General features: G+C 60.9%; 6 protein-coding genes across 9 annotated transcripts; 3 read left to right on the forward strand and 3 right to left on the reverse strand.

Moving 5' to 3' along the window:
- The first annotated feature begins 619 nt into the window (after window positions 1–619).
- On the forward strand, window positions 620–8,348 carry BICDL2 (BICD family like cargo adaptor 2). Its single transcript, XM_082670964.1, has 11 exons — window positions 620–685; window positions 2,068–2,381; window positions 4,355–4,402; window positions 4,662–4,877; window positions 5,009–5,125; window positions 5,223–5,369; window positions 6,272–6,466; window positions 6,583–6,732; window positions 7,197–7,327; window positions 7,579–7,699; window positions 7,800–8,348. The coding sequence occupies exons 2-11, from the start codon at window positions 2,100–2,102 to the stop codon at window positions 7,959–7,961; spliced, it is 1,569 nt and encodes a 522-aa protein (XP_082527090.1). The 5' UTR covers window positions 620–685; window positions 2,068–2,099; the 3' UTR covers window positions 7,962–8,348.
- On the reverse strand, window positions 8,334–11,385 carry THOC6 (THO complex subunit 6). Of its 2 annotated transcripts, XM_082670959.1 has the most exons (13): window positions 11,257–11,375; window positions 10,308–10,423; window positions 10,144–10,208; window positions 9,950–10,053; window positions 9,830–9,867; window positions 9,698–9,746; window positions 9,505–9,576; window positions 9,301–9,403; window positions 9,166–9,215; window positions 9,014–9,076; window positions 8,803–8,913; window positions 8,583–8,717; window positions 8,334–8,503 (listed from the first exon to the last, which is right to left on the reverse strand). In XM_082670959.1, the coding sequence occupies exons 1-13, from the start codon at window positions 11,293–11,295 to the stop codon at window positions 8,423–8,425; spliced, it is 1,026 nt and encodes a 341-aa protein (XP_082527085.1). In that variant the 5' UTR covers window positions 11,296–11,375; the 3' UTR covers window positions 8,334–8,422. The 2 variants fall into 2 exon arrangements, with proteins under 2 accessions (XP_082527085.1, XP_082527086.1); XM_082670960.1 differs by lacking the exon at window positions 10,308–10,423 and having other exon boundaries at window positions 11,257–11,385.
- Window positions 11,386–11,676: 291 nt separating this feature from the next.
- Window positions 11,677–13,030, forward strand: HCFC1R1 (host cell factor C1 regulator 1). 3 transcript variants are annotated; one of them, XM_082670961.1, is made up of 4 exons: window positions 11,677–11,810; window positions 12,120–12,176; window positions 12,263–12,418; window positions 12,662–13,030. In XM_082670961.1, exons 1-4 carry the CDS (start codon window positions 11,716–11,718, stop codon window positions 12,795–12,797), a joined length of 444 nt encoding a protein of 147 aa, XP_082527087.1. In that variant the 5' UTR covers window positions 11,677–11,715; the 3' UTR covers window positions 12,798–13,030. The 3 variants fall into 3 exon arrangements, with proteins under 3 accessions (XP_082527087.1, XP_082527088.1, XP_082527089.1); XM_082670962.1 differs by having other exon boundaries at window positions 12,290–12,418; XM_082670963.1 differs by lacking the exon at window positions 12,263–12,418.
- A 241-nt stretch (window positions 13,031–13,271) lies between these two features.
- Window positions 13,272–15,298, reverse strand: TNFRSF12A (TNF receptor superfamily member 12A). Its single transcript, XM_082671045.1, has 4 exons — window positions 15,176–15,298; window positions 14,328–14,432; window positions 13,971–14,105; window positions 13,272–13,885 (listed from the first exon to the last, which is right to left on the reverse strand). The coding sequence occupies exons 1-4, from the start codon at window positions 15,267–15,269 to the stop codon at window positions 13,830–13,832; spliced, it is 390 nt and encodes a 129-aa protein (XP_082527171.1). The 5' UTR covers window positions 15,270–15,298; the 3' UTR covers window positions 13,272–13,829.
- Window positions 15,299–17,780: 2,482 nt separating this feature from the next.
- Window positions 17,781–18,460, forward strand: CLDN6 (claudin 6; the record flags this gene model as incomplete). The annotated part of the gene is made up of 1 exon (XM_082671274.1): window positions 17,781–18,460. The coding sequence occupies exon 1, from the start codon at window positions 17,795–17,797 to the stop codon at window positions 18,458–18,460; it is 666 nt and encodes a 221-aa protein (XP_082527400.1). The 5' UTR covers window positions 17,781–17,794.
- A 1,332-nt stretch (window positions 18,461–19,792) lies between these two features.
- Window positions 19,793–20,446, reverse strand: CLDN9 (claudin 9; the record flags this gene model as incomplete). The annotated part of the gene is made up of 1 exon (XM_082671439.1): window positions 19,793–20,446. The coding sequence occupies one exon, from the start codon at window positions 20,444–20,446 to the stop codon at window positions 19,793–19,795; it is 654 nt and encodes a 217-aa protein (XP_082527565.1).
- Window positions 20,447–21,722: the final 1,276 nt, after the last annotated feature.

Below are 21,722 nucleotides of genomic sequence, written 5' to 3' on the forward strand. Positions count from 1 at the left end.
CCCACTCTCCATACCCAGACCTCTGCCTCTGCCTCTGTGCAGCCTGGGAACTGAGAGCCTCAAGTTGGGAGGCGCACAGGCTAAGGTGTGGTTACGGGCAAGTCACTTTAGCTGTCACCTACAGCACGGGAATCAGCATAAGAGCACACACCCTGAAGTCACACTTGTGCTGCTCACATTCAAGTTCTGTCCATGTGACCCCAAGCAAGTTAGATTCTCCCTGGCCCTCAGTTTCCTCATCTGTAAAATGGGGATAATAGTAGTTCCTGCTTCATTAGGATGTCATGAAAGTAAAGAAGTTATCCCCATATAAGAAGATATTATTACTTAGCATATTACTTAGCATTAATACATGTTAGATTTGTTGTTATTGTTAATAATTTCCTATCCCACAAGGGAAGTTGTGAGGGGAAAGGAGCTGACATATATACTCAGGGGTCTTCACACAGCAGGTGGTCAGTTAATGGGCCCTGTCGTTTTCCGATGGCGGCAAGATGGGTCACTGGCTCTGACCTGGGTCGAGGCGACTTTCTTTGGGCCCCACCTGGCCATTCCGGCCACCAGGGGGCGCCCCAGCCTTGCCCGTGGCACCGCCCCCTCACCTGTGCGGGCAGTTCACCTGGCGCCGTCTCCGGAAGAGGGGACCGGGGCCGCGGGTACCTCGGAGGGAGCCCGGCGTCGTCGGGTGAGAGCCTAAGGGGCGCCGAGGATGGGGGCCCTTCAAGTTTTGGGCGGACCGGGCCGGAGAGAGTGGGCGAGTGGGGCATGGGGCGGGGCAGGAGCGGCCGGGCCGGACTCCCGGGGCCGGGAAACGGGGGACGCGGGCAGGAAGGAAGGCAGGAAGGCGGTGGCTGGGCTAACGACGCCTAGGGTTGGGGGTCGAGGCGTGGGGACCCTGACGCCTGGGCTGAGGTGCTAATAACTGGTAGCTCGGTGCCGGGAGGGGTGAGGAGGAGGGATACCCCTGAGTCCCAGAGTGGTGTTGGGCCTGCAGAGGCCACGTCAGGGAGACCCCCAGCCTGGCCGGGGGGCATTTGGGCTGGGACTGCCGCTGATGCCTGGGTCCTGAGAGTAGGCCTAGGGTTGGACACATGGCGAGGGGAGGAGGGGAAGGGACAGATGTGTGTGCGCGCGTAGGGGGTGGAGAACCTCAGGAGTGCTGGAGAGGGGTAATATGCCAGGAAAGCCCCATGTGTCCCCTCCCTCCTGAGCCCTGGAGCCCCTGAACTGCGGGCCCTGGCGGCCCTAGGGGAGTGCCACCAGGCTCCCATCCCCAAAGCCGGGCGGGAAGTAAACAGAAACCTGGAGTGGACGGTCGGGCGGCAGTGCCGGCACAACCTGTTACCTCGCCGGCCCGCCCACCCGCTCAGGGCCTGGAATCTGGGGGACTGGGGCCAGCAATCCAGAAGGGGTGGGCTGAGGGTCTGGGCACCTAAGTTCAGGATGGGGACCTGAGAAAATAGGAAAACAAGGGCCAGGAGGGCTGGGGGGCAGGGAACTTGGGCCTGGGCTTCTGGAAAGGGAGGGTGCTGGATTTCTGGGGGCTAAGGGCTCAGGACACGGAAGTTCACAAGGCCCTGTATTCTTGGGAGAAGAGGCTGGACTAATCGCAGAGTCCTGAGTCCCAAGAACCTGGGTTCTGGGAAGAGTTTCTCAGCTGGTAAGAGGCTGGGAGCCAGAACAGCTGGGTCATGGGAAGAGGGGGGTGGGGACTGTCACTGGGGTGGCGTGTGGTCCTGGAGCACTGGGAGAAGGTTTCCTGGGAGCAGAAAACATCTGCTAGAGGCAGAAGCCTGGACAGCTCTTTTCCTGCTTCTCCCTGCCTCAGTTTACCCTGGGGACATTAAAGGAGCTGGACAGCCAAGACACAGATCATTAACCATTCATGGCCCAGGGAGGCCCTGGCTGCAGGACCGAGAGGGCCAGTAGGCAGGTGAAGAACTGCAGGAGAGCCACGTCTTGGCCAGTGTGTGTGTGTGTGTGTGTGTGGCGGGGGGGGTGCGGGGCAGGGCAGTGAACCCCTTTGGGCTGCGGTGTAGAGTGTCATGCAGCTACCTCTCCCCACAGACCTACCTGTCCCCACAGACACTGCAGGCACCATGAGCTCCCCAGAAGGGCCCAGCTTCCCATCCGGGCTGCTCTCCAGGGGCACCTCCCCCAGCAGCAATGAGGGCTTCTTCCCCTTCATGCTGGAGCGGCGGGACTCATTCCTGGGAGGGGGCCCAAGGCCTGAGGAGCCCGAGGACCTGGCCCTGCAGCTGCAGCAGAAGGAGAAAGACCTGTTGTTGGCCGCAGAGCTTGGCAAGATGCTTCTGGAGCGCAATGAGGAGCTGCAGCGGCGGCTGGAGATGCTGAGCGCCCAGCACTCCGAGCATGAGGAAGTGAGCTGACAGCAGAGGGCAGGGCTGGGGGGATGGAGGACAGGGGAGGGACCAGGCAGGGGGGCAGGGAGAGGAAAGCCAGGCAGGGGGATGCCTCTGGAACAGCAGTTCAGGTCTGGGACCAGCCTCCCTGGCAGTGTTGCCCAGTGGTTAAGAACATGGGCTCTGAGGGCAAGACAGGACCTGGGTTCAGATCCCTGCCTGGCTTTGTGACCTTGGGCAAGCTGCTGGACCTCTCTGAATCTTGGGTCTGTCTCCTCAGCAGTATTGCCAACAGATCCTGGGCTCTCTCCCTGCCTGGCTCTGGGCTAAGCACTTTCCATGCATCATCTCAGTCAATTCTCACCCAGCTCTGGGAGATATGAACAGTTCCCTCTGCCCAGGCTGTGGTCAGCCACACTCTCACCCTGGGGATCACATCTGGTCCCCTAAACACCCTAGACACCACTGACTCCTGTATCCATGTCGTCGGCCCCACACCCTCCCCACCTGGCCACCTAATGGGCATTTCAACATAAGTGGCACTGGATTCCATGACCCCATCCCCTGCTGTCCCCACCCCAGCTTCCCGCCGTAGGACCAGAGCCTGCACATCTCTGTGACCTCTCCCTCCCACACTGGCAGGCCCTGTTGATTCTTCTTCGAAACTAGATTGTGAGTCTACCCACTTCTCACCGTCTCTCCAAGCTGGCTGCAGCCCCATCATCTGCCCCAGACACTGCAGCTGCCTCCTCACTGGTCCTCAGCTTCCACTCTTGCCCCCTGAGCCCCTTCTCCATGGGGAAGCCAGAGGGATCCTCAAAAATTGCAAATCAGATCATTTCAGTCCTTGCCCAGAATCTCTCAGTGGCTCCCCCTCACATTTAGAATGAAACCAAAACTCCTCCCCTTGTGACCTCCTTGACGTCAGTCATCTCAGCCACGCAGTCCCTTCTCAGAGGGGCCCTTTTTTCAGTTCCCTGAGCAACCCACGCTTATTGCCTCAGGGCCTTTGCACTTGCTGTCCCTTGCTGTAGCCCTCTTCCTTCTTGCCCTGCAGGAGTCAACAGACATCACTTCCTCCTGAAGGATCCCCACCCCACCCCACTCCTTTTCATCACTTACCAGGGTTTCTTTAGAGCTCTTAATGTTCCCCCTCTGAAACTACCTGGTTCAATGAAGTGTCCATTTGCCTCTGGACTCTAAGCTGCTTCAGGCACGGAACTTGGTGGTCTCACTTACTGCTGACAAAGACTCCAAAACAGGGTGAGCTCAGGAAATATTGGATGGATGGATGGATGGATGGATGGACGGATGGATGGATGGATGGATGGGACTTGGAGATATCAGGGAACTTGCCTTACCACAAAGCAGCAGCAGAGCAGGACAACGGCCAGGACAATCAGACCCCGAATCTGTGGGCTCCATCCTAGAGCTGTGTTGCCCCCACAGTATTTGGTTAAGGGCTTGGCTGCCTGGGTTAGAATCTCGGCTCCACTAACTCACTGTGTGTCCTTGGGCAAGGCTTTTAACCTCTCTGAGACCCAGTTTCCTCATTTGTAAAATGAGGATGTTAAGGAGTCTAAGTCTCGTGGAGTAAATAAAATAATATAATATAAAGTGCTAGCACAGGCCCTGGCAGGAATGCCTGCTAATCATTGTAGCAGCTGTGATTAGCTTCACCTTCCTGCGTGGAGAGTCTATGACGGGGAGGCAGGAGACGCTGGCCCCCTGACTTGCCTGCCTCCACAAGCTGGGCATCTGGGTGTGCCAGGAGCATCCCCCTGCTGGTTAGACAGGTTTGGGGGAGGGCAGGCAGAGGCCTGGGGCCAGGGTGTGGCTAACCAGGGTTAATTAGAGGGAGCTAGCCAGGAGGAGCTGGGGGAGAGGGACGGAGCAGAGAGCTGGGCAGAGGCCGAACCTCCCGAGCCCCTGGAACCCAGGTGTGTGAGGCCATGGGCTGAGGCTTCAATTCTGCCAGACTCAGGCGCCACAGACGGCGCCTACGCCCTCGGGTCCAGAAGCCCTGGTGGCAGCCAGAGGTGAGTGGGCATCAGGGAGCCCCGCCCAACTCTGGCCCAGGGTCAGCTCCTCCTGGAAGCTTCTTTCTATTGCTCCCCCTCCTCCTCTACTGTCTGAGGCTGTGTCTTGCCCTCTGCCCACTTCCTCCCCGGCTCTCTCATGTTTCTGGTTTTCAGGCTTGTCTCAGACCCCCCTTGGACTTTCTTTGGGTCTCTGTCTCCCTGCGTCCCCTCCAGTCTCACCTCTCCCTGTCTCTACCCTCTGTCCCGGCCCTCACAGCGGCTGCAGCAGGAGAACCATGAGCTCCGCCGAGGCCTGGCAGCCCGGGGAGCCGAGTGGGAGGCCAGGACTGTGGAGCTGGAGGGGGACGTGGAGGCCCTTCGGGCCCAGCTGGGGGAGCAGCGTTCTGAGCAGCAGGACAGCGGACGGGAGCGGGCACGCGCCCTCAGTGAACTCAGTGAACAGAACCTCCAGCTCAGCCAGCAGCTGGCCCAGGTGGGACGGCTCTGACCCCGGGTCCCTGGGAAGGAGTGGCAGATACCTGGGTCCTGGTGGGAGTGGGTGCACTGGGCTTGGTGTTGTGGCTTGGGCCAGCTGAGGGCTCCACTGCCTCCCCCCCCTCTCAGGCCTCCCAGACTGAGCAGGAGCTTCAGAGAGAATTGGATGGCCTTCGGGGTCAGTGCCAGGCCCAGGCCTTGGCTGGGGCAGAGTTGAGGACACAGCTGGAATGTCTGCAGGGGGAGGTGAGTGCCAGCTGGGTCTGTTGAGCCTGGAAGGCTGGCTGGGAGCTGTCTGTGCCTGGCCTAGCCCTTCCACTCCAGCTCTGAGGCCTTTCCCCAGAATCAGATGCTCCAGAGTCGCCGACAGGACCTGGAGGCCCAGATTCGAGGTCTGTGTGAGGAGGTGGAAAAGGGCCAGGGCAGGCTACAGGCAACCCATGAGGAGCTGCTGCTGCTACGGCGGGAGAGGCACGAGCACAGTCTGGAGGTGACTAGTAGGGTTGGGGTGGGCAGCTGCATCCAGCCAGGGCCTTGGCCACTGCCTCAGGGATTCCTGGGAGAAGACACCAGAGCTGGGTCACTGGGAGCCCTAACAGCTGGGCCAGAAGAGCACAGGCATTAACACAAGGGCAAGTGGGAGCCATAAGCTACTGAGCAGGGGCAGTAATCTTAGAATGCATCAGAGACTGGCATCTGGGAGGCCAGGGATGGGGCTGAGGCCAGAACTCAGGGCAGAGATGACAGGGACCTGGACCAGGTCTGGGCTGTGAAAATGGAGGAAAGGAAATGAAAAGAGGCAGTATGGCTTGATGTTTGAGATCTCAGGAGTTTGCATTTTGTGGTCAAATTACCTGGGTTCTTATTTCAGTGTCCCTTCCTACTATTGTGGAACACCAGCCTCAGTTTCCCCATCTGTGAGATGGGATGTAATGGTACATGGCTGTGGTAAGGGTGTGAGACACTCAGCACATTGCCCAGCTTAGAAGAAAGGATCAGTCAATGCTGGATGATAGCGCTAGTGAGAGAGTTAGAAGGTAGACTGGTATGGTCGGGGGAGGGGGTGGGGCTTTTCGAGGTGACCTGGTGGGGTGGGACTGGAGGGACGGTGATGGGAGACTTTGAAGCCGGGGCACCCATCGGCGCCCTGCTTTATAGGGGAGGAAATTGGTGTCTGCCGAGGGTAACTGCGCGGCCCAAGGCAGCCCAGCGATCCGGGAGTGGGAGCCAACTTCAGCGCTGGGCTGCGCGGACGCGCGGGGCTGCCTGACTCTCTGCGGCGTGCCGGCGCCCCCTGTGGGCCGGCCGCGGGATGCCGGTGGCGGGAGCACCTGGCTGACCGCCCTTGTTTCACTCTGTGGTGGGTTTCACTCTGTGGTGGGTTGGTCGCAGCTGGAACTCGCGCGCTCCGAGGCGGGGGAGGCACTGAGTGCGCTGCGGAGGCTGCAGCGGCGGGTCTCGGAGCTGGAGGAGGAGTCGCGCCTCCAGGACGCCAACATCTCAGGAGCCTCGCTTCAGTCAGAGCTTGCCCATAGCCTCGACAGCAAGGACCAAGACCAGAACGCGGACAGAGGCGGAGATGCTCTGGTGAGCTCTCGGCCCACCAGCCCCTACACGTACCATCCAGGAGGGCTGCAGACTCCGTCCCTCCTTTTTTTCCCACGAGGTTTGACACTGCACTGACCAGTTTCTTTGGTGAATAGGCCACTCTGCCCCCAGAGACCCAAGAGGCATCCAGCCACCAGCCTTCGCCCCAGGAGGAGAGGTTGGAGCCTCCCAGGAAGCGAGCATCCCTGAGCCCAGCGGAAATACTGGAAGAGAAGGAGGCGGAAGTGGTCCGGTTGCAGGATGAGGTGGGGGGAGCATAGTACTGGACGCAAAGCCCCTCTCAATGTCAGTTTCTCTTTCCCATCTACATCTCCGAACCTTTGCCCACGAATTCCCCTCTACCTGGATAGCCCTTCAACCCAACAAACTTGCAATCATGTTTGAAGAGTCAGCCTGTATGTCACCTCCTCCAGGAAGACTTCCTGAACTACACTGCCCCTTTAGTCCCACCTCCCAATGCTTCTCCATGCATCCTTCCTGCAGGCTTATACCACCCATCTAGCCTCGACCAGCCCCACCCCTCTAGGCGCTCAGAAAATTCATCTCCAGCACAGGACCACAACTGTCTGGGTTGTTTGTGGAGCAGGCGGGGATGGGGGGTGGGGGAGGGGGCGGGAGGGCGGCGAGCTGGAGTCCAGGCTGCCTGGAAGAGTAAGAGCTGGGGCACTCAGGGGCCTACCTGCCTTTCTGCACCTTACCCTGTCCGCAGATAGCGCTGCAGCGGGAAGAGCTACAGTCCCTGCGGGAGGAGCTGCAAAGGCAGAAGGAACTGCGGGCGCAGGAGGATCCCGAAGAGATCTTAAGCGGTGCCCTCTCGGATCGGGACGAGGCTGTGAACAAGTGAGCATCTGCCACCATCCACCACGGCCCCAGGGGGGGTTGCAGGCCCCCAGGACACTCTGGCCTTTCTGGGTCTCGGATTCCCTCCCGCGAGTGCTATAATTGTCCCCCCTCCGATGCAAGGGCCCTCTAACCTCCCTGGTTTCGGTATTAGCGGCCTCACTCCCGCCTGCGTCCAGGAGCCCGCAACCACCACTGTTCGCTGAGGCCCCAGCGTCCTCGTACCTGGTCTCTGCCCCTCGCTCTTGCAGGTCCCTGGAACTGGCCCTGGAGCTCAGCCGCGTTTCTCTGGAGCGGGACTCCCTCTCCCGGGAGCTGCTTCGCACCATCCGCCAGAAGGTGGCGCTGACGCAAGAGCTGGAAGCCTGGCAGGTGAGGGGCGGTGCCGGCGGGGCGGTGCCGGCAGGGCGGTGCCGGCAGGGGCGGTGCCGAACGCTGACCCGACCTGCCGGCCCGGCCGCCCTGTCCGCAGGACGACATGCAGGTGGTCATCGGGCAGCAGCTGCGATCACAACGCCAGAAAGAGCTGAGTGCGGCTGGATCCGCCCCGAGCCGCAACCCGCCGCGCCTCTCGCTGCGCCTGGGCCCTGGGCCCGCCGGCGGCTTCTTCAGCAACCTCTTCCGAAGGACCTGAGCGCCTGGTCGAGGGGGCCACCTTTGCCCTCTTTGGCTCACTTTCCTCTTCTGGCCAACGGAGCAACGGGCCCCGACTGTCTGCCAAAGGCGGCTGGTGCCCTCTCCACCCCGAGAGGCTGGGCAAGGGCTCACCGGGAGCAGGGGCCAGCTTTGGGGACCAGGGACCCCAGGTGGGTGGCAGGGGCAGGTGTGGCAGAGCTGTTTTTCGAATCTATATAAGTCTATCTTTTCCAGGGACTAGGCCCCCTGGCCCCCGGCATGCTCCAGGACAGGGTTGAGGGTGGGTATTTATGTATCAAGCTCAGAAAGAGTAACATATAAATCATTGCACTGACTTGGCCTCCATTCTTGGGAAAAAAGCACATGAAAAAAAAATGCCCCAAATTTTATTAGTATAAAAAAAAGAAAAAACCAAACCACTCCGAACCCCTGAGATGGAGGTGGGGGTGTTGCTGGAGGTCAGAAGGACAGGGAGAAAGCTCGGTAGCCCAGATTGGTGAAGACATCCACCCTGCAGCTGTTGCCTGCAGCTGTCAGGACCTAGAGGCAAGAGGGGAGTGACTGACCTGCCCACATGCCCTGGCCTCCCAGGATCCCCACTGCCCCTTGCTGAACCCACCTTGCACTCAGGGGCTGCTGGTTGCTGGTTGAGACTGAGGCTTAGCAGCCCTGGGGAGGAGCCAGGCACCTGGGCCTTGAGCTCCCCGCTCAGCTGCCACTGATTGACACAGCGACCCTGTCCAGCTGATAGAATCTGTGGAAGACAAGGAGGGGCCTCAGGGTTCAGGGCTGCAGGGGGAGCGGGGCAGGGCTGGCAGAAGCAAGACAGAGGGCCTCACCAAGTCCTGGTAGAAGGTAACGTGCTTCTGTGGTGCCCGCATGGGGAAGACGGTGGTGGGTGTGGAGGATCGAAGGTGCCAGAGGGTTAGTGCTGGACCACCTCCACAGACCTGGGCAGAAAGGTGGGGGTCCCCAGCCGCCATGAACCACAGGCTCTCAGCTGGACAGGGCCCGGAGCTGCCACCCCATCCTGCACTCTGCCCGGCTCACCATCCAGTCGGAGTCAGTTGCCAAACATCCAATCCAGCGCCCATTGTGGGGCCTCGAGCACTCCTGGGAGGGAGGAGGAGAATAGAGGAGGAGGTGAAGACACAGGAGATGCCCAGGAAGGAAGAAGGACAGAGCATGGGGTGCGCCCTCACCTCGTGCTTGTAGACCTCAATCGTCTGGACCTCCTTGGCCGTGCGGAGGTCTGTGGGGGAAGAACCATAAAAAGTACCCTCCTTGCCCCAGCCTCCCTTACCACCATCTTTCCCTCCAATCAGACATTCCCTTACCCCAAAGCCGCACGGCCCCATCCTCGCCACCTGACAGCACCTCGGGGCTCCGCTCCCGCAGTGCCAGGCAGTGGATGTAGTCTGTGTGGCCCCAGAGGGCCCGCTGCAGGGAGAGGGGCAGTGTCAGGACAAGATCCAGGAAGGATGCTGCTGCCCCTGCTCCCCCACCCCGCCCCTGCCACTCCAGTTCCACAGCCCTCTCACTGTGAAGGTCCCCGTCTCAAGGTCCATCGTATGCAACTGACAGTCTCCCCCCGCCAGGATGAGGGAATTCTCCTGCAGAAGAAGGAAGGATGGGGTCAGAAGAGAATGTCAAGTCAGAACAGGGAGAGGGAAAGGATTAAAATTTGGGCCCAAAACAGGGCAGGGCAGAGCCCCGATTAAAAAGGGCTCAAACCTTGGGGACGAGAAGCAAAGCATTGATCTCAGGTACTTCCAGACTGGTCCTGGGAGAGGGAAAGCAGAGTCAGCTCTTGTGAGGCAGTACCTTCACCCCCACATGCCCTCTGCCCACATGGGCCTGGCTCACCTGTATGGGGGCTGACGACACCACAGCTCCTTACAGCCCTTCATGGAGGAAAACACTGGGTGACTTCAAAGGCTCTCTCTGGGTCTGGGCACCTCACCCTTCCCCCAGCTCCACACTCACCTTCTTAAGGATCTCTGCCCAAAGCCAGGCCTTCACCTCCCCATCCCCAGCACTGAGCAGATGTCGATCAGTGGAGACCATGCTGTAGACGGGTCCATCGTGGGCTAAATGGAAGTACAGAACCTGAGTGACCCTGTCCTGCTCCTCTCGTCCACCCGGGGGTTCCCTAAGCTGGCCTCAATGCCTGCACCCACCTTGGAAGGTCACCATGGGCTTCTTACTTTCCTCTTTGGCCTCAGAGCTCAAAGCAGCAGACAAGCTGAAAGGAGAGGGGCCTGAGAGTCAGAAGCAGGGGGCATCAGCCCCAGGAGGACCAAGTGCCAGAGCAATGGATGGTGGGGAGCAGGGGCAAGGGTACCTAAAGATGGCTATCTGCCCGTAATTGTTGCCGGCTGCCAGGAACTTCCCACAGGGTGAGACATTCTGGGAAAAAATGATCATGTGCAGCCGCTGCAGGGCCTGAAATACTTCCATCTGTGGAGAGAGGCTGGATGAAGGCTGTCTGGGGCGTCTGGGACCCCTGAACCACACACTCCTTCCTGCTTCCCCTGCTGCAGTCCGGCCTCCCGCCGCAGTCCGGCCTCCCACCGCACTGACTTCTCAGTTCTCCTTTTTATAGCCCACCAAGCAGGCACCTGTCCATATAGTCCCAGGAGTGGCTCGAAGAAGGAGGTGAGAAAGGGGAGAGTTGAGGCTTGATGCCTATTGGAACTTTTGTTGACCAAGGACTCAGCCTCTCCTCCACGTTTCCTCAACTGTCAAAAGGAGCCCACTGGAGATTTCGTCACGATTGGATGAGCTACTGTATATAAAAAGCTTCGCACAGGGCTGCCTCGGAGAAACCGCTTAAAAAGTGGCTCTAGGGGCTTCCCTGGTGGCGCAGTGGTTGAGAGTCTGCCTGCCAATGCAGGGGACACGGGTTCGTGTCCGTGGGATCCCACGTGCCGCGGAGCGGCTGGGTCCGTGAGCCATGGCCGCTGAGCCTGCGCGTCCGGAGCCTGTGCTCCGCAACGGGAGAGGCCACAACATTGAGAGGCCCGTGTACCGCAAAAAAAAAAAAAAGAAAAAAAAAAAAGTGGCTCTATTACTCCAATACAGAAAAACGTACTGACTCCTAATCCGTATCCTGACTTTCATGTTAGGCCCCTGAGGTATTTCTGGGTTACTCTCCCTCCCTCGGGTCAGAATCCGAGTCCCACCAACAGCCCACGCAAAACAGGTCTTGAGCGCACGACTCCTTGCCGGCCCCTTCGGAGCCGGGCATGGACTACAAACCCCAGAAGGTACCACGCATCACGCCCCCTCACCTGACCCAGAGGCACCGCTTGCGGCATGGCTCGCTCCATCTCGAGAAATAAAAGTCCCAGAGTGCTCCGCGCGCGACGAATCCTCACGAGACCGGAAGTGCCGGCGAGCACCTCCCTTTCGCGGCGCGTCACCTACCCAACACTGGTGGCGGGTCCGGCGTGAAGGCGGCCGCCGCGTAACCCGAGTCCCAGGAGCGGAGGTGACCGCCAAGAAGGTCCCAACACTAAGTGGCGCCCTCCTCAACGCCACTACGCCAGGTCCCTTCCCCTACCTCCCCTCCCCTACCCCGCTGAACCGACCCGCCTTCCAGTCGCGTGCCGTCCGTTTTCCGCGCCTGCGTGGAACCTGGCCGCGCGCGCGCGCGCCTAAAGCCACGCCCACGTGTTGAGCCACGCCCTCGGAGGCTCCGCCCCTGTCGCCCGGATCCCACCCCTCCGCTCGCAGGACCCCGAACACCAATGATCTTGCAGCAACCCCTGGAGCGAAGCCCCCAGGGTCGGGCCCGGCGAGACCCGCGGGCTGACTCAGGGGCGTCCCGAGGCCTGGACGCGAGGTGTGTGTGGGGGCCTTGGGTGGGCCTGGCCCGGGGGCCCAGGAGCTTTGCTGGGCCCTCAGGGCTGGTCTGCAGGATGACACGCGGTGGGGTTTATCGGCAGGGCTTGGGCATGAGTTAAGACAGGATTGCAGACTCTGGACAGACTCCGAGGCAGGCTTCTGGATGGTCTGGGAGAGGAGGTGACTTAGGCGTCAGCTGAGACAGGGTTGGGCTGGGGGCTCCTGGCTGACGCTGCAGGCTTAGTTGGGCAGATCCTGGGGATGGGTCCAAGAGGGTGGGGTGCTCCTGGCTCTCTTTTCTTCCCAGCTCCCCTCTCCGAGGACCTGTGCCCATGAGTACCAAGCGTCGCCTGGAGGAGGAGCAGTGAGTTTGGGGGCAGGGAGGGACTCCCAGCAAGCCCTCTGTCACCTCAGGTCCCCATCAGACTACCTCTCTTCTGAATATCCCAGGCTGCCTGCCTCCTCGTCTCTCCCTAGGGAGCCCCTGCGCAAGCAGTTCCTGTCTGAGGAGAACATGGTCACCCATTTCTCTAGACTCAGCCTGCACAATGACCACCCTTACTGCAGCCCCCCCATGGCTTTCCCCCCAGCTCTGCCCCCACTCAGGTAGGCACAATCCACAATCCACTAGCTGGGCCTTCTGGAGGATCATACCCAATCCTCAGAGCCAATCTCCAGGCTCTGCCTCATCTTGCTATTTTTAGCTTCTAGCCAACCTCTGTTGTTTCCCTACTTGGCTCCTTGGAAGGTGCCAGCAGTCCAGGAGCCCCTGGGGACCTGTACCAGGTGGGGTGTGGCTCTGCCAGTCCAGCCTCAGCCCTGTGCCGTGACTGTCATTTCCTCTTCCAGAAGCCCTTGCTCTGAGCTGCTTCTCTGGTGCTACCCTGGGAACCTGATCCCTGAGGCGCTCCGGTTGCTGAGGCTGGGGGACACCCCCAGCCCCCACTATCCTGCAACCCCAGCTGGGGACATAATGGAGCTCTGAGTGCTGGGGGGCAGTGCCCCTGCCCACCTTCCTTCTTCCCCACAGCAGGGGAGGCCAGCACTCCCACGAAGGGAGCAGCTGCCCTGCTTTTCCTCCAGACCAGGCCTCTGGGCACCAGGACCTTCCCCCAACAGAGGACACTGAGCCCCACGGAGCCCTGGGGTGGGAGGCGCAGAAGCATGGGAAGGGAGCCGTCCCCTCCCCAGAGAACTGAATAAAGATTGCTGAGCAAATGAAGGCTACAGTGTGGAACCCAGGGCCTTTGGGAAAGGGAGGGCAGGGCAGGGGTGCTGGATGCTGGGGTTTCTCCTCAAGATCTTCCCTGGAAAACGGTCAGGGCACAGCCAGGTCCTGGCAGGCTGGGCTCAGGCATTGAGAATGTGTGAGTCAGAGCCTCACCCCCACCCCCGCGGCTGACTCACTCCTCCCTCAGCTCTGGGAAGTCAGGCTGGGATCATGCCACTCTCCAAACCATTTAAAGTTAAAGATTCTTTTATTAATAAATTCTCTCCCCCTCCAAACTTTCTTCCCAAAATAAATATCTCCCCCCTTTTGGGGGTTGGAGGGGCAGTGTCTTAGGGCCAGCCGTGCTAGAGGGCCAGCCCCCTAGAGTTAGGAACAGGTCCCTAGCCCCCCAGGCTGAGACCCCCTGGTGGAATTTCAGTACATCTGAGTGGGTGGGTCCTGATGTTGTGTCTGTCTCTCAGGTCAGCCTGGCCCCCAGGCCATAGTGGGGGTGGGGGGACCCTTGTGCAAATGCTGTGGTTCCTTAGTGTCAGCTGTCTGGCATGAGCCAGCCAGGGTCTCCTTTTCTATTCTGGAGCCAGAGTCAGGGCAGTCAGACACCTTGGAAGGCCCTTCTGAAGCCTGGACCCAGGCCTCAGAGAGGTGACTCGCTGTCCCCCATCCCTCCACACCCCTGTGGTTGGAGCAGCCTGGCTCTGGCTGTGTCTGGGAGGCTGGGGCTGGCTCCAGAATGAATGAATGAAAGATGAGTGGGCGCAGCCTCCTGCTGGCAGGGGGCGCTCACTGTCACTGGATCAGGGCCACGCCAGGACAGCCCTCCCCGCCGGTCTCCTCGATGGGGGCTGCAAGATAAGAAGAGGGGCATCAGGAGCGGGGGAGTTGTTGAGGAATGATGAGGGGCCGTCGGGCGGGCAGGGGCACACTTACTGGTAAACTTTTCTCTCCTGCGGCACCGTCTCCAGACCAGGAATCCGGAAAGCAGCCCCAGAACGAGGGCCAGGCTCAGGGCACCCCCAAGGATGGGCCACAGCAGCCTGAAGGAGGCTGGAGGGGCCGCAGCGCCTGGGGGCGGGACTCCAAGTCAGACCTCGCCCCTCTAGGGACCAGCCCCGCCCCCTAGATCGGAGCCTTAAGCCTTTCCTCCACCTTGGTCCCTACCCCAGTCAGAGCCCCTTCCTCAATCCAGCCTCTCCCAATTAATTCCACAGATCTGCTCCCCTCTCCACCCAGCAACCCTCTCCCCCAGACTGGGGTCCGCTCGCCTCTGGCCCCGCCCCCACTCACAGCCCAGGCAGAAGTCGCTGTGCGGTCGCGTGGGGCACGATGCGCAGTCCATGCACTTGTCTAGGTCCGCGCTCCAGGAGCTGCCGCGAGAGCAGGGGGTGGTGCCTGGGGAGGGGGCCACGAGTCAGAGGCGGGGGGCGGCTATTTTTGGGGCTGAGGTCAGGGTCGGCCGGCTCGAATAACGTGAGTCACCGGCGCCCTCCCTCCACATTCCTCACAGGTGACCGCACGGCCCGACCGGGACACGGCAGCGCGGGGGAGAGGGGGGCGTAGTGCGGGACGCTGGGGGAGTGGGTCAGGTCCCCATAACAGCCCCCCCGCCGCCGCCGGCGGGTGACTCATTCCTGGGCACCGGGCCCGACCCCGGTCCCTCCCCCCGCATAGCTGGGCACTGAAGTCACCGGATGGAAGGGGGCACCCCACATGGTATGGGGGGCACAGACCTCCGTGCCTCTCAGCACCCCCCCAACTCTCCGGTTAAGGGGGGTGGGCAGACCCGGTATTGATCAGGCTGGGGGCGTGCCACCTTACCGGACGGGACATCCCTCCCTCAAACTTTTCTTCTCTCTCCACTTCCGAGTCCAAACTCAGGACCGAAGCCTCCCCCGCCCCCCAAGTTGGACAGGCGGGAAACTGAGGCCCGGACTACGGATGAAGCTGGGAGCGAGATGGGACCTCTCCTGGCCAGGGAGCGCGGTGTCTGGAGACCACCTGACCCCGGATCCCCATGTCCGCCTAGTCCCCCCAGTTCTGCCCCCTCCTCTAGGCCCCCAATGACGGCTCCCCGATCCCGGACCTGGGAGTCCTCCGTCTCCCACGCCCTCCCGCCCAGCCCGGGCCGGGCATACCTGGCACTCGCTCCCCGGCCGCGGCGCGCAGCAGCGCCAGCCCGAGCCCCAGCACGAAGAGCCGCGGCAGCGGGCGTAGTGGGCCAGGAGACATGGTGTTCGTCGGGCGGCGGCTGCAGTCTGCGCTGGCCGCCCGCGTACCGGGGCAGACAGCAGCGGCCCCGCCCCCGCCTTCCGGGGCGGATCCCTAGCCTCTGCCCGCCCCATGATCCACCCCTAGATGCCGGGTCCCGCCCGGACCTCTAAGTTCAGTTATTCGCTCAACAAACGCCGTCTCTGTGCGGGAGCGGCCAGAACGCCAAAGGGATGCAGATCTGGCCCTGCCTTCTCGGTGCGGAAGCCCAGGAGGTGCATGTTGGGCGAGAGGGCGGATCTGACACGAAACAACCCAGCACAGAGAAAGCTGTTTCTTAAGGGCCCCGAGGGTATGATAATAACAATACAACAAAAATAATAATACTGTGCCCTTTAATTTCTACCTTAGGACATAGTTACATAGTAAAATGTGGGCTTGTTGTCTCCATTTTTCAGACTAAAATGAGGCTCGGGAAGGTTAGGTGAGTTCCGGAGTCGAGCCCCAAGCTCTGTTCGGCTCCATACCCTGCCCCTTGACCCACTGCTTGCCGGACTTCAGCCAGTTGATGCCCTGCACCCGGGCCAGATGGCGGAGCAGCGGCTCCAGGCTCGAGCGCCCCCCACTGACGAGGTTGGGATTCGCGCGTCCGCCGCGGTCTGGACTGGGGTCTCTGCCCCTCCCCTGGGCGGTGGTCCGGTGACGTCATTGCCTCTTTAAGACCCCCGCCTCCGCCCCAGTCCCAGCACTCCGCCTGCTACTCCGAATCTTGGTGGACTCCTTTGCAGGTGAGCCTGGGGGAAGTGTGCGTGTCGTGGGGGAGGGGGTAGGTGCCTCGAAGATAGGGGGGCAGGGGGAGTGGCGGAGTTGGGTTGGGGTGCGCGTGAAGAACCTGAACTGATTGGGCGGCAGCCACCCAGGGCCAGGAGCCCCTGGGCGGGGGGCTGCACCAAAGCCCTAATGGGGTCCTTTGGCGGAAGGGTTAAACGCCCCTCCCCCCAGCCCGGGGACAAAGGCACCGAAACCCAGGCGCCCCTCCCCCACCTGTGCTTCCCTCTGGGGCGGGGCTCCCTTCCCCCTCACCTGCGGGAGCGGACCCTGCAGCTAGCGCCGCCATTAGAACCTTCCAGGGTGCGCGGCTTCCAGGCCGAGGGGCTGAGGACACCCTTCTTCGGGCCAGACTCAGAAGGGAAATAGGGATCGAGAGCGGGAGGGGACGCCCTCGGATGAGCCGAGCCTGTAGTGCGTGGAAAGGGAAGGGGTCGAGAGCAGGGACACGCTTGTAAGGGAGAGGTGCTGGGTGCCTAGTCTGGCGTGGCCCCGGCCCTAACCCGGCCAGAGTCCTGGAGGGCTGACACTGGGTTTGGGATTAGCGCCATACGGCCCGCCGCGTCCTATCTCCCCCCAGGCCATGAGTTCGGCCCGGGTTATGGGCGGGTGCAAATGAATGGAGAGTCTGCCCTCTGGCCACCCTGGTGGGGCCGGTGCTAAGTTTAGGTCCGAGCCGTGCGCGGGAACTTTGGGCAATGGAGAGCCACAACGGGACCCTGAACGGAAGGGATCGCCCGCGGCGACCTCCAACACGAAGTGGGATGTGAGGGGGCCAGGGCTGCCCCAGAGGAGATGTTTCACTGGACAGACCCCAAGGGTGGTAACTTCTTTTAGGGAAGTTGTGTCCTGAGAGAATGGCACTTGGGGCAAGAATACACAAAAAAATGTCACCAACCTTGGGGGTCTGCTCTGTGGCCCCCCTAGGGGAGGACAGAAGGGCAGGAACCAGGGAGGCAGCCGGTGGCCTTGGGAAAGGAAGTGCTTCGGGGTGGGAGGGCTGTTTTTGTTTTTGTTTCCCTCCATCTCTCCTGCCCCATCCAGGGTCTGACTGGGTGGGATTGGTTTGGGCCAGGCAGTGGCAGGCAAGGCCAGGGCTGACTGGCCACCATGTACACAAGATCTTAAGATCAAACTGGCAACCGCCTGTTTGGGGTACAGAACCAAGTTGGGGTGAAGGGTTTGGACATTTATGTTGGGTGCTGGGAGGAAACTTGTATCTCTATTCTTGGTGTTAAAACTAAGTTTTAAGCCTGAAACTCATGGCTCGAGCAAACCTACCACCCATTAACCCTGTGGAAACCACCAAAAAACTGCATTCTATTGTTTCATCCCTTTTGCCCCTTTGTACCCAAAGTAGCTGAAGCCATGGGCAAGCATGTGCATAGGCTTTATATTTCATTTGCACTCAAAACAACTAGGACTGGGTTGCTTACTTTTTCACTCTTATAAACTAGTGCCTGTCTGGGGAAAAAAAAATACTAAAGCATTAAATGCTCATTTTGTCCATGAGAAAATGAGGCTCAGGGAGCATGCCTTGCCCATGTTACAGGACACGGTGTCCTGATTCCCAGGGTTCATACTCTCGGTGTCCTGTGTGGTGGCCATGGCATGTGGCATGGGGGTTAGCATTCACTGGGAACCAGGGGCTGGGCCAGCTGATCTTAACGTTACTCTGCTTCTGTCCCGCAGTGCAGCTCCTCAACCTCAACCTCACCATGGCCTCTGCTGGTCTGCAAATCCTGGGGATCGTCCTGACACTGCTTGGCTGGGTGAATGCCTTGGTGTCCTGTGCCCTGCCCCTGTGGAAGGTGACCGCCTTCATCGGCAACAGCATTGTGGTGGCCCAGGTGGTGTGGGAGGGGCTGTGGATGTCCTGCGTGGTGCAGAGCACCGGCCAGATGCAGTGCAAGGTGTACGACTCGCTGCTGGCGCTGCCCCAGGACCTGCAGGCTGCCCGAGCCCTCTGTGTCATCACTCTCCTAGTGGTCCTGCTCGGCCTGCTGGTCTACCTCGCAGGGGCCAAGTGCACCACCTGTGTGGAGGACAAGGACTCCAAGGCCCGTCTGGTGCTCATCTCTGGGATCATCTTTGTCATCTCAGGAGTCCTGACCCTGATCCCCGTGTGCTGGACCGCCCACACCATCATCCAGGACTTCTACAACCCCCTGGTGGCCGAGGCCCAAAAGCGGGAGCTGGGAGCCTCCCTCTACCTGGGCTGGGCAGCTTCTGGCCTTTTGTTGCTGGGTGGGGGGCTACTGTGCTGCACCTGCCCCTCTGGGGGGTCCCGGGGCTCCAGCCATTATATGGCCCGATACTCGGCCTCAGCCCCACATACTGCCTCTCGGGGTCCCTCTGAGTACCCCACTAAGAATTACGTCTAATTCGGGAAGGGGAGCGTGGGCTCCCTTGAGAGTGGAGCCTAACCCTCTGAGCTGGAGCCATGGCAATGGTGATCCATGACAGCTTTGGTGTTGTTTTTGCTTTATATTGGTGGGGGGCGGTGGTTAATCCATTTGATAACCCACCTGGGCTCTGCTACTGGCGTTCCTCACCTTTGGATGATGGAGCCAAAGAGGTGATGCTTCAGAGTTTCTGGATCTTTCTCCACCCTGGACACCCCCATCTTAGAGACCAACCTGGAGCTTTGGGCCCCATGTGAAGGGTGCTTGCTATCCAGGTGCTTTCATCCTGTCCCCGAGAGTTCCTGCTGATGTTGGGGGTAGGGCCTCCCTAGGCCTGCAGAGACAAGCCTTCCCTTGCTGGTCAGGCCTCTGGAACCCCCAGGGGCTTTTGAGCCACGTGTAGCCTCTAGAGGAGCAGGTGATAAGTTACCAAAGACCCACCCACCTCCAAGTCTTCTGACCTCTGGCTTCTCCATCCTGAGTCATGTCCCCCCTGTGCTGACCCCTGACCCTCCCATCCCCAGCCCCTGTGCACTTCTGCCATGTCCTGCCCACACTCACCAGTTTTTACTAAATAAAGCACATTTTGTTTGGTTACTTGCCTTTGGTGTTGCTGGGGGTCTGCTGAGTGCCAGCCTGGCAGGAGGAGGTGGGCGCAAGTCACTCACCTCCCGTGTTGCCCCCGTGTCTTGCGTGGCCTGAGTGAGGTTACCCACTGGTCAGGACCTGGAGCAGGCCTTGGCCAGACAAACCCAGGAGAGGCCATCAGGTCTTCCCGGCCCAACCACAGATCAAAGGAGCCGGGTTACAAATGGTCTATTTATTCCCTACTCAAAGGTGGGGGTGAGGGGGGTTGATGATGGGCAGGGCCTCCAGGCCTGGAGGAGAGTGGCTGCTCCCAGATGACCTGTCCTGGGCCTCTGGATGCTGGTAGTGGCCAGGTCAGAAGGGACCAACTCCAGGCCAGGGAGGGCATAAGGAGCTACTGCCCTTTGAGTGAGGCCCAGGTTCTGGGGGCAGGGGAGGGCTCAGGAAGAGGAGGGCCAGCCTGAAGAAGGAGACAGCAGAAGAGAGAAAATTGGGGGAAGCAGGGGCAGGCCAGGGCACCCTGCCTGGATGGAGGTGGGGACCCTGAGGAGGGTCTAGACTCAGTCAGGCCCGCTGAGACTAGCCCTGCAGCCGGGCTGGGCTCCAGCATCTGGAAAGTGGGTTTCACCTGGGGGAGGGATTGACAGTAGAAGGCAAGGATTAGGGCAGGGCATCCAGCACAGGGTCAAGGTTCTAAGCAGCAGGCTTCCATGGACATTCACCTCACACGTAGTCTCTCTTGTCCAGCCCAGATGCACCCGAGCGGGAGGGGATAGAGTAGCCCAACCTCGGTCCCCGGGGCCGGTCGATCTGGGGCGGGGGGCATGTGCAGCAGAGGAGGCCCCCGCCCAACATAAGCAGGGCAGATGCCGCCCAGCCCAGGTAGAGAGAGGCTCCCAGCTCCCGCTTGAGGGCCTCAGCCACCAGGGGGTTGTAGAAGTCCTGGATGATGGCGTGGGCGGTCCAGCACACAGGGATGAGCACCAGGATGCCTGAGAGGAGGAGGATGACCCCCCCGGTGAGCACAATGCGGGCCTTGGCGCCTTCATCCTCCACGCAGGTGGTACACTGTGCACCCGTGATGGCCACCAGCAGGCCAAGCAGAGCCAGCAAGAGGGCGATAACGCAGAGGGCTCGGGCAGCCTGCAGGTCCTGGGGCAGCGCCAGCAGCGAGTCGTACACCTTGCACTGCATCTGGCCGGTGCTCTGCACCACGCAGGACATCCACAGCCCCTCCCACACCACCTGGGCCACCACAATGCTGTTGCCGATGAAGGCGGTCACCTTCCACAGGGGCAGGGCACAGGACACCAGGGTCCCCAGCCAGCCCAGCACAGCCAGGGTCATGCCCAGGAGTTCAAGAGCAGCCGAAGCCATCTGTTCCCTCAGTTAGGTCTTCCCAACTCTAGGAGGCCTGGTTGATTTGCAGGAGTGGGTCCGATGCTGCGGAGCGTAAGTCAGCGTCCTCTGACCAAGACAGTCCTCACATCTGTGAGCCTCTGGCAAGGCACCTCCTCGCTCCGTGCCCCTCACAGATGTGCCTCTGAACCTCCACAAACACAAATCAACCTCAAGTCCTGCTCAGCTGAGCGGCTGGTGTCCCTTCGAGGGGCCCGTCGCCCCTCAGATGCCCAGCGGCTGCTCCTGCCACCCTGCAGTCAGGTCCCACCGCCGCCTGTCTGACCCAGCTTGCACGGACCCTCCCGACCCACCTTCAGGCTGAAGAGAGATGTGTCCCCAGAGTTGGTGCAGGTTCACGCTGAGCGGCTCACCTGGCAGTGCCAGCTGGGGACTCTGCTGGCTCCCGGTTGCAGGCGGGGTTTTAAGGCCAAGGCAGGGGAGGAGCAGAGAGGCCGAGACTGGGGAAGCCAGAGTGATGGGAGGAGGCGGGGCTGGGGATGGGATGGGGGCCTCAGGGTCAGTGCGGGGGTGGGTCATGACCAGGATGGAACAGGGGAAGAAAGAACATCCATGCCATAGGAACCCATGGACAAAGGAATGGGGAGACTGAGGACCGGCTGTGGAGGAAGGAATGGGGGCCATAAAGGAACTGGCTCAGGACAGAAGTGGGAGGGTATCTTGGGGAGCCTCCTGTCCCCCGCCCGCCGCTGTCTCTGCTCTCCCCCACCCCGTGATGCAAACGCACCAGCTTCCCCAGTATCACACACCCCGCCCCTGTCCAGCTGCCCGCCAACCGGGGACTCTCTGGAATCTGATCCGTCTCCCGTCTCAGCCCAGTGGCGCTGGCGGCTCCCGAGGGAGGGGCCCTGCCCGCACTGTTCCCCAGCAACAGGTGCCTGGCGCTCAGCTCAGGTGGCATCACCCAGGCAATGGCCTAGAAAACCACCACCCCCAACTTCTACATCAGCTCAGGTGTGCCATCCCCACCCCTGCTGCTGAATCTGGGGGCTGAGCTGAGGGTGTCTGGGGGCCAGGGACAAAGAGCCCGTTGTGCAGGTGGGGGAGGGGGAAGGGGGAGAGTAGCAGGGGCGTGAGCCCTCCGTGGGGGTGCAGCCCCAGCACCCAACTCTGTTCCTCGGGGAGTGGGACACCACAGAGGAGGGCGTCCCTGAGCCCTGCCCCACAGTCCTCAGGAAAGGCACCCCTCCTGAAGACCCCCTCAGAGCCTGTGACTCCCCTCGTGGGGGCAGCC

Source organism: Grampus griseus, assembly GCF_964374135.1.
Source record: "Grampus griseus genome assembly, chromosome: 14".
NCBI lineage: Eukaryota > Metazoa > Chordata > Mammalia > Artiodactyla > Delphinidae > Grampus > Grampus griseus.

Coding starts and splice junctions, on each gene's coding strand:
- BICDL2 (XM_082670964.1), top strand. CDS start 2,100: ATGAGCTCCCCAGAAGGGCCCAGCTTCCCATCCGGGCTGCTCTCCAGG. Junction 4,878..5,008: donor TCAGCCAGCAGCTGGCCCAG/GTGGGACGGCTC, acceptor CCCCCCTCTCAG/GCCTCCCAGACTGAGCAGGA. Junction 6,467..6,582: donor ACAGAGGCGGAGATGCTCTG/GTGAGCTCTCGG, acceptor TTTGGTGAATAG/GCCACTCTGCCCCCAGAGAC.
- THOC6 (XM_082670959.1), bottom strand. CDS start 11,295: ATGGAGCGAGCCATGCCGCAAGCGGTGCCTCTGGGTCAG. Junction 9,747..9,829: donor TGTCGTCAGCCCCCATACAG/GTGAGCCAGGCC, acceptor TCCCTCTCCCAG/GACCAGTCTGGAAGTACCTG. Junction 9,216..9,300: donor TGGGGCCGTGCGGCTTTGGG/GTAAGGGAATGT, acceptor CTTCCCCCACAG/ACCTCCGCACGGCCAAGGAG.
- HCFC1R1 (XM_082670961.1), top strand. CDS start 11,716: ATGATCTTGCAGCAACCCCTGGAGCGAAGCCCCCAGGGTCGGGCCCGG. Junction 11,811..12,119: donor TCCCGAGGCCTGGACGCGAG/GTGTGTGTGGGG, acceptor TTTTCTTCCCAG/CTCCCCTCTCCGAGGACCTG. Junction 12,177..12,262: donor CGTCGCCTGGAGGAGGAGCA/GTGAGTTTGGGG, acceptor TGAATATCCCAG/GCTGCCTGCCTCCTCGTCTC.
- TNFRSF12A (XM_082671045.1), bottom strand. CDS start 15,269: ATGTCTCCTGGCCCACTACGCCCGCTGCCGCGGCTCTTCGTGCTGGGG. Junction 14,106..14,327: donor CAGCGACTTCTGCCTGGGCT/GTGAGTGGGGGC, acceptor TCCCGCCCCCAG/GCGCTGCGGCCCCTCCAGCC. Junction 13,886..13,970: donor CAGGAGAGAAAAGTTTACCA/GTAAGTGTGCCC, acceptor CTTATCTTGCAG/CCCCCATCGAGGAGACCGGC.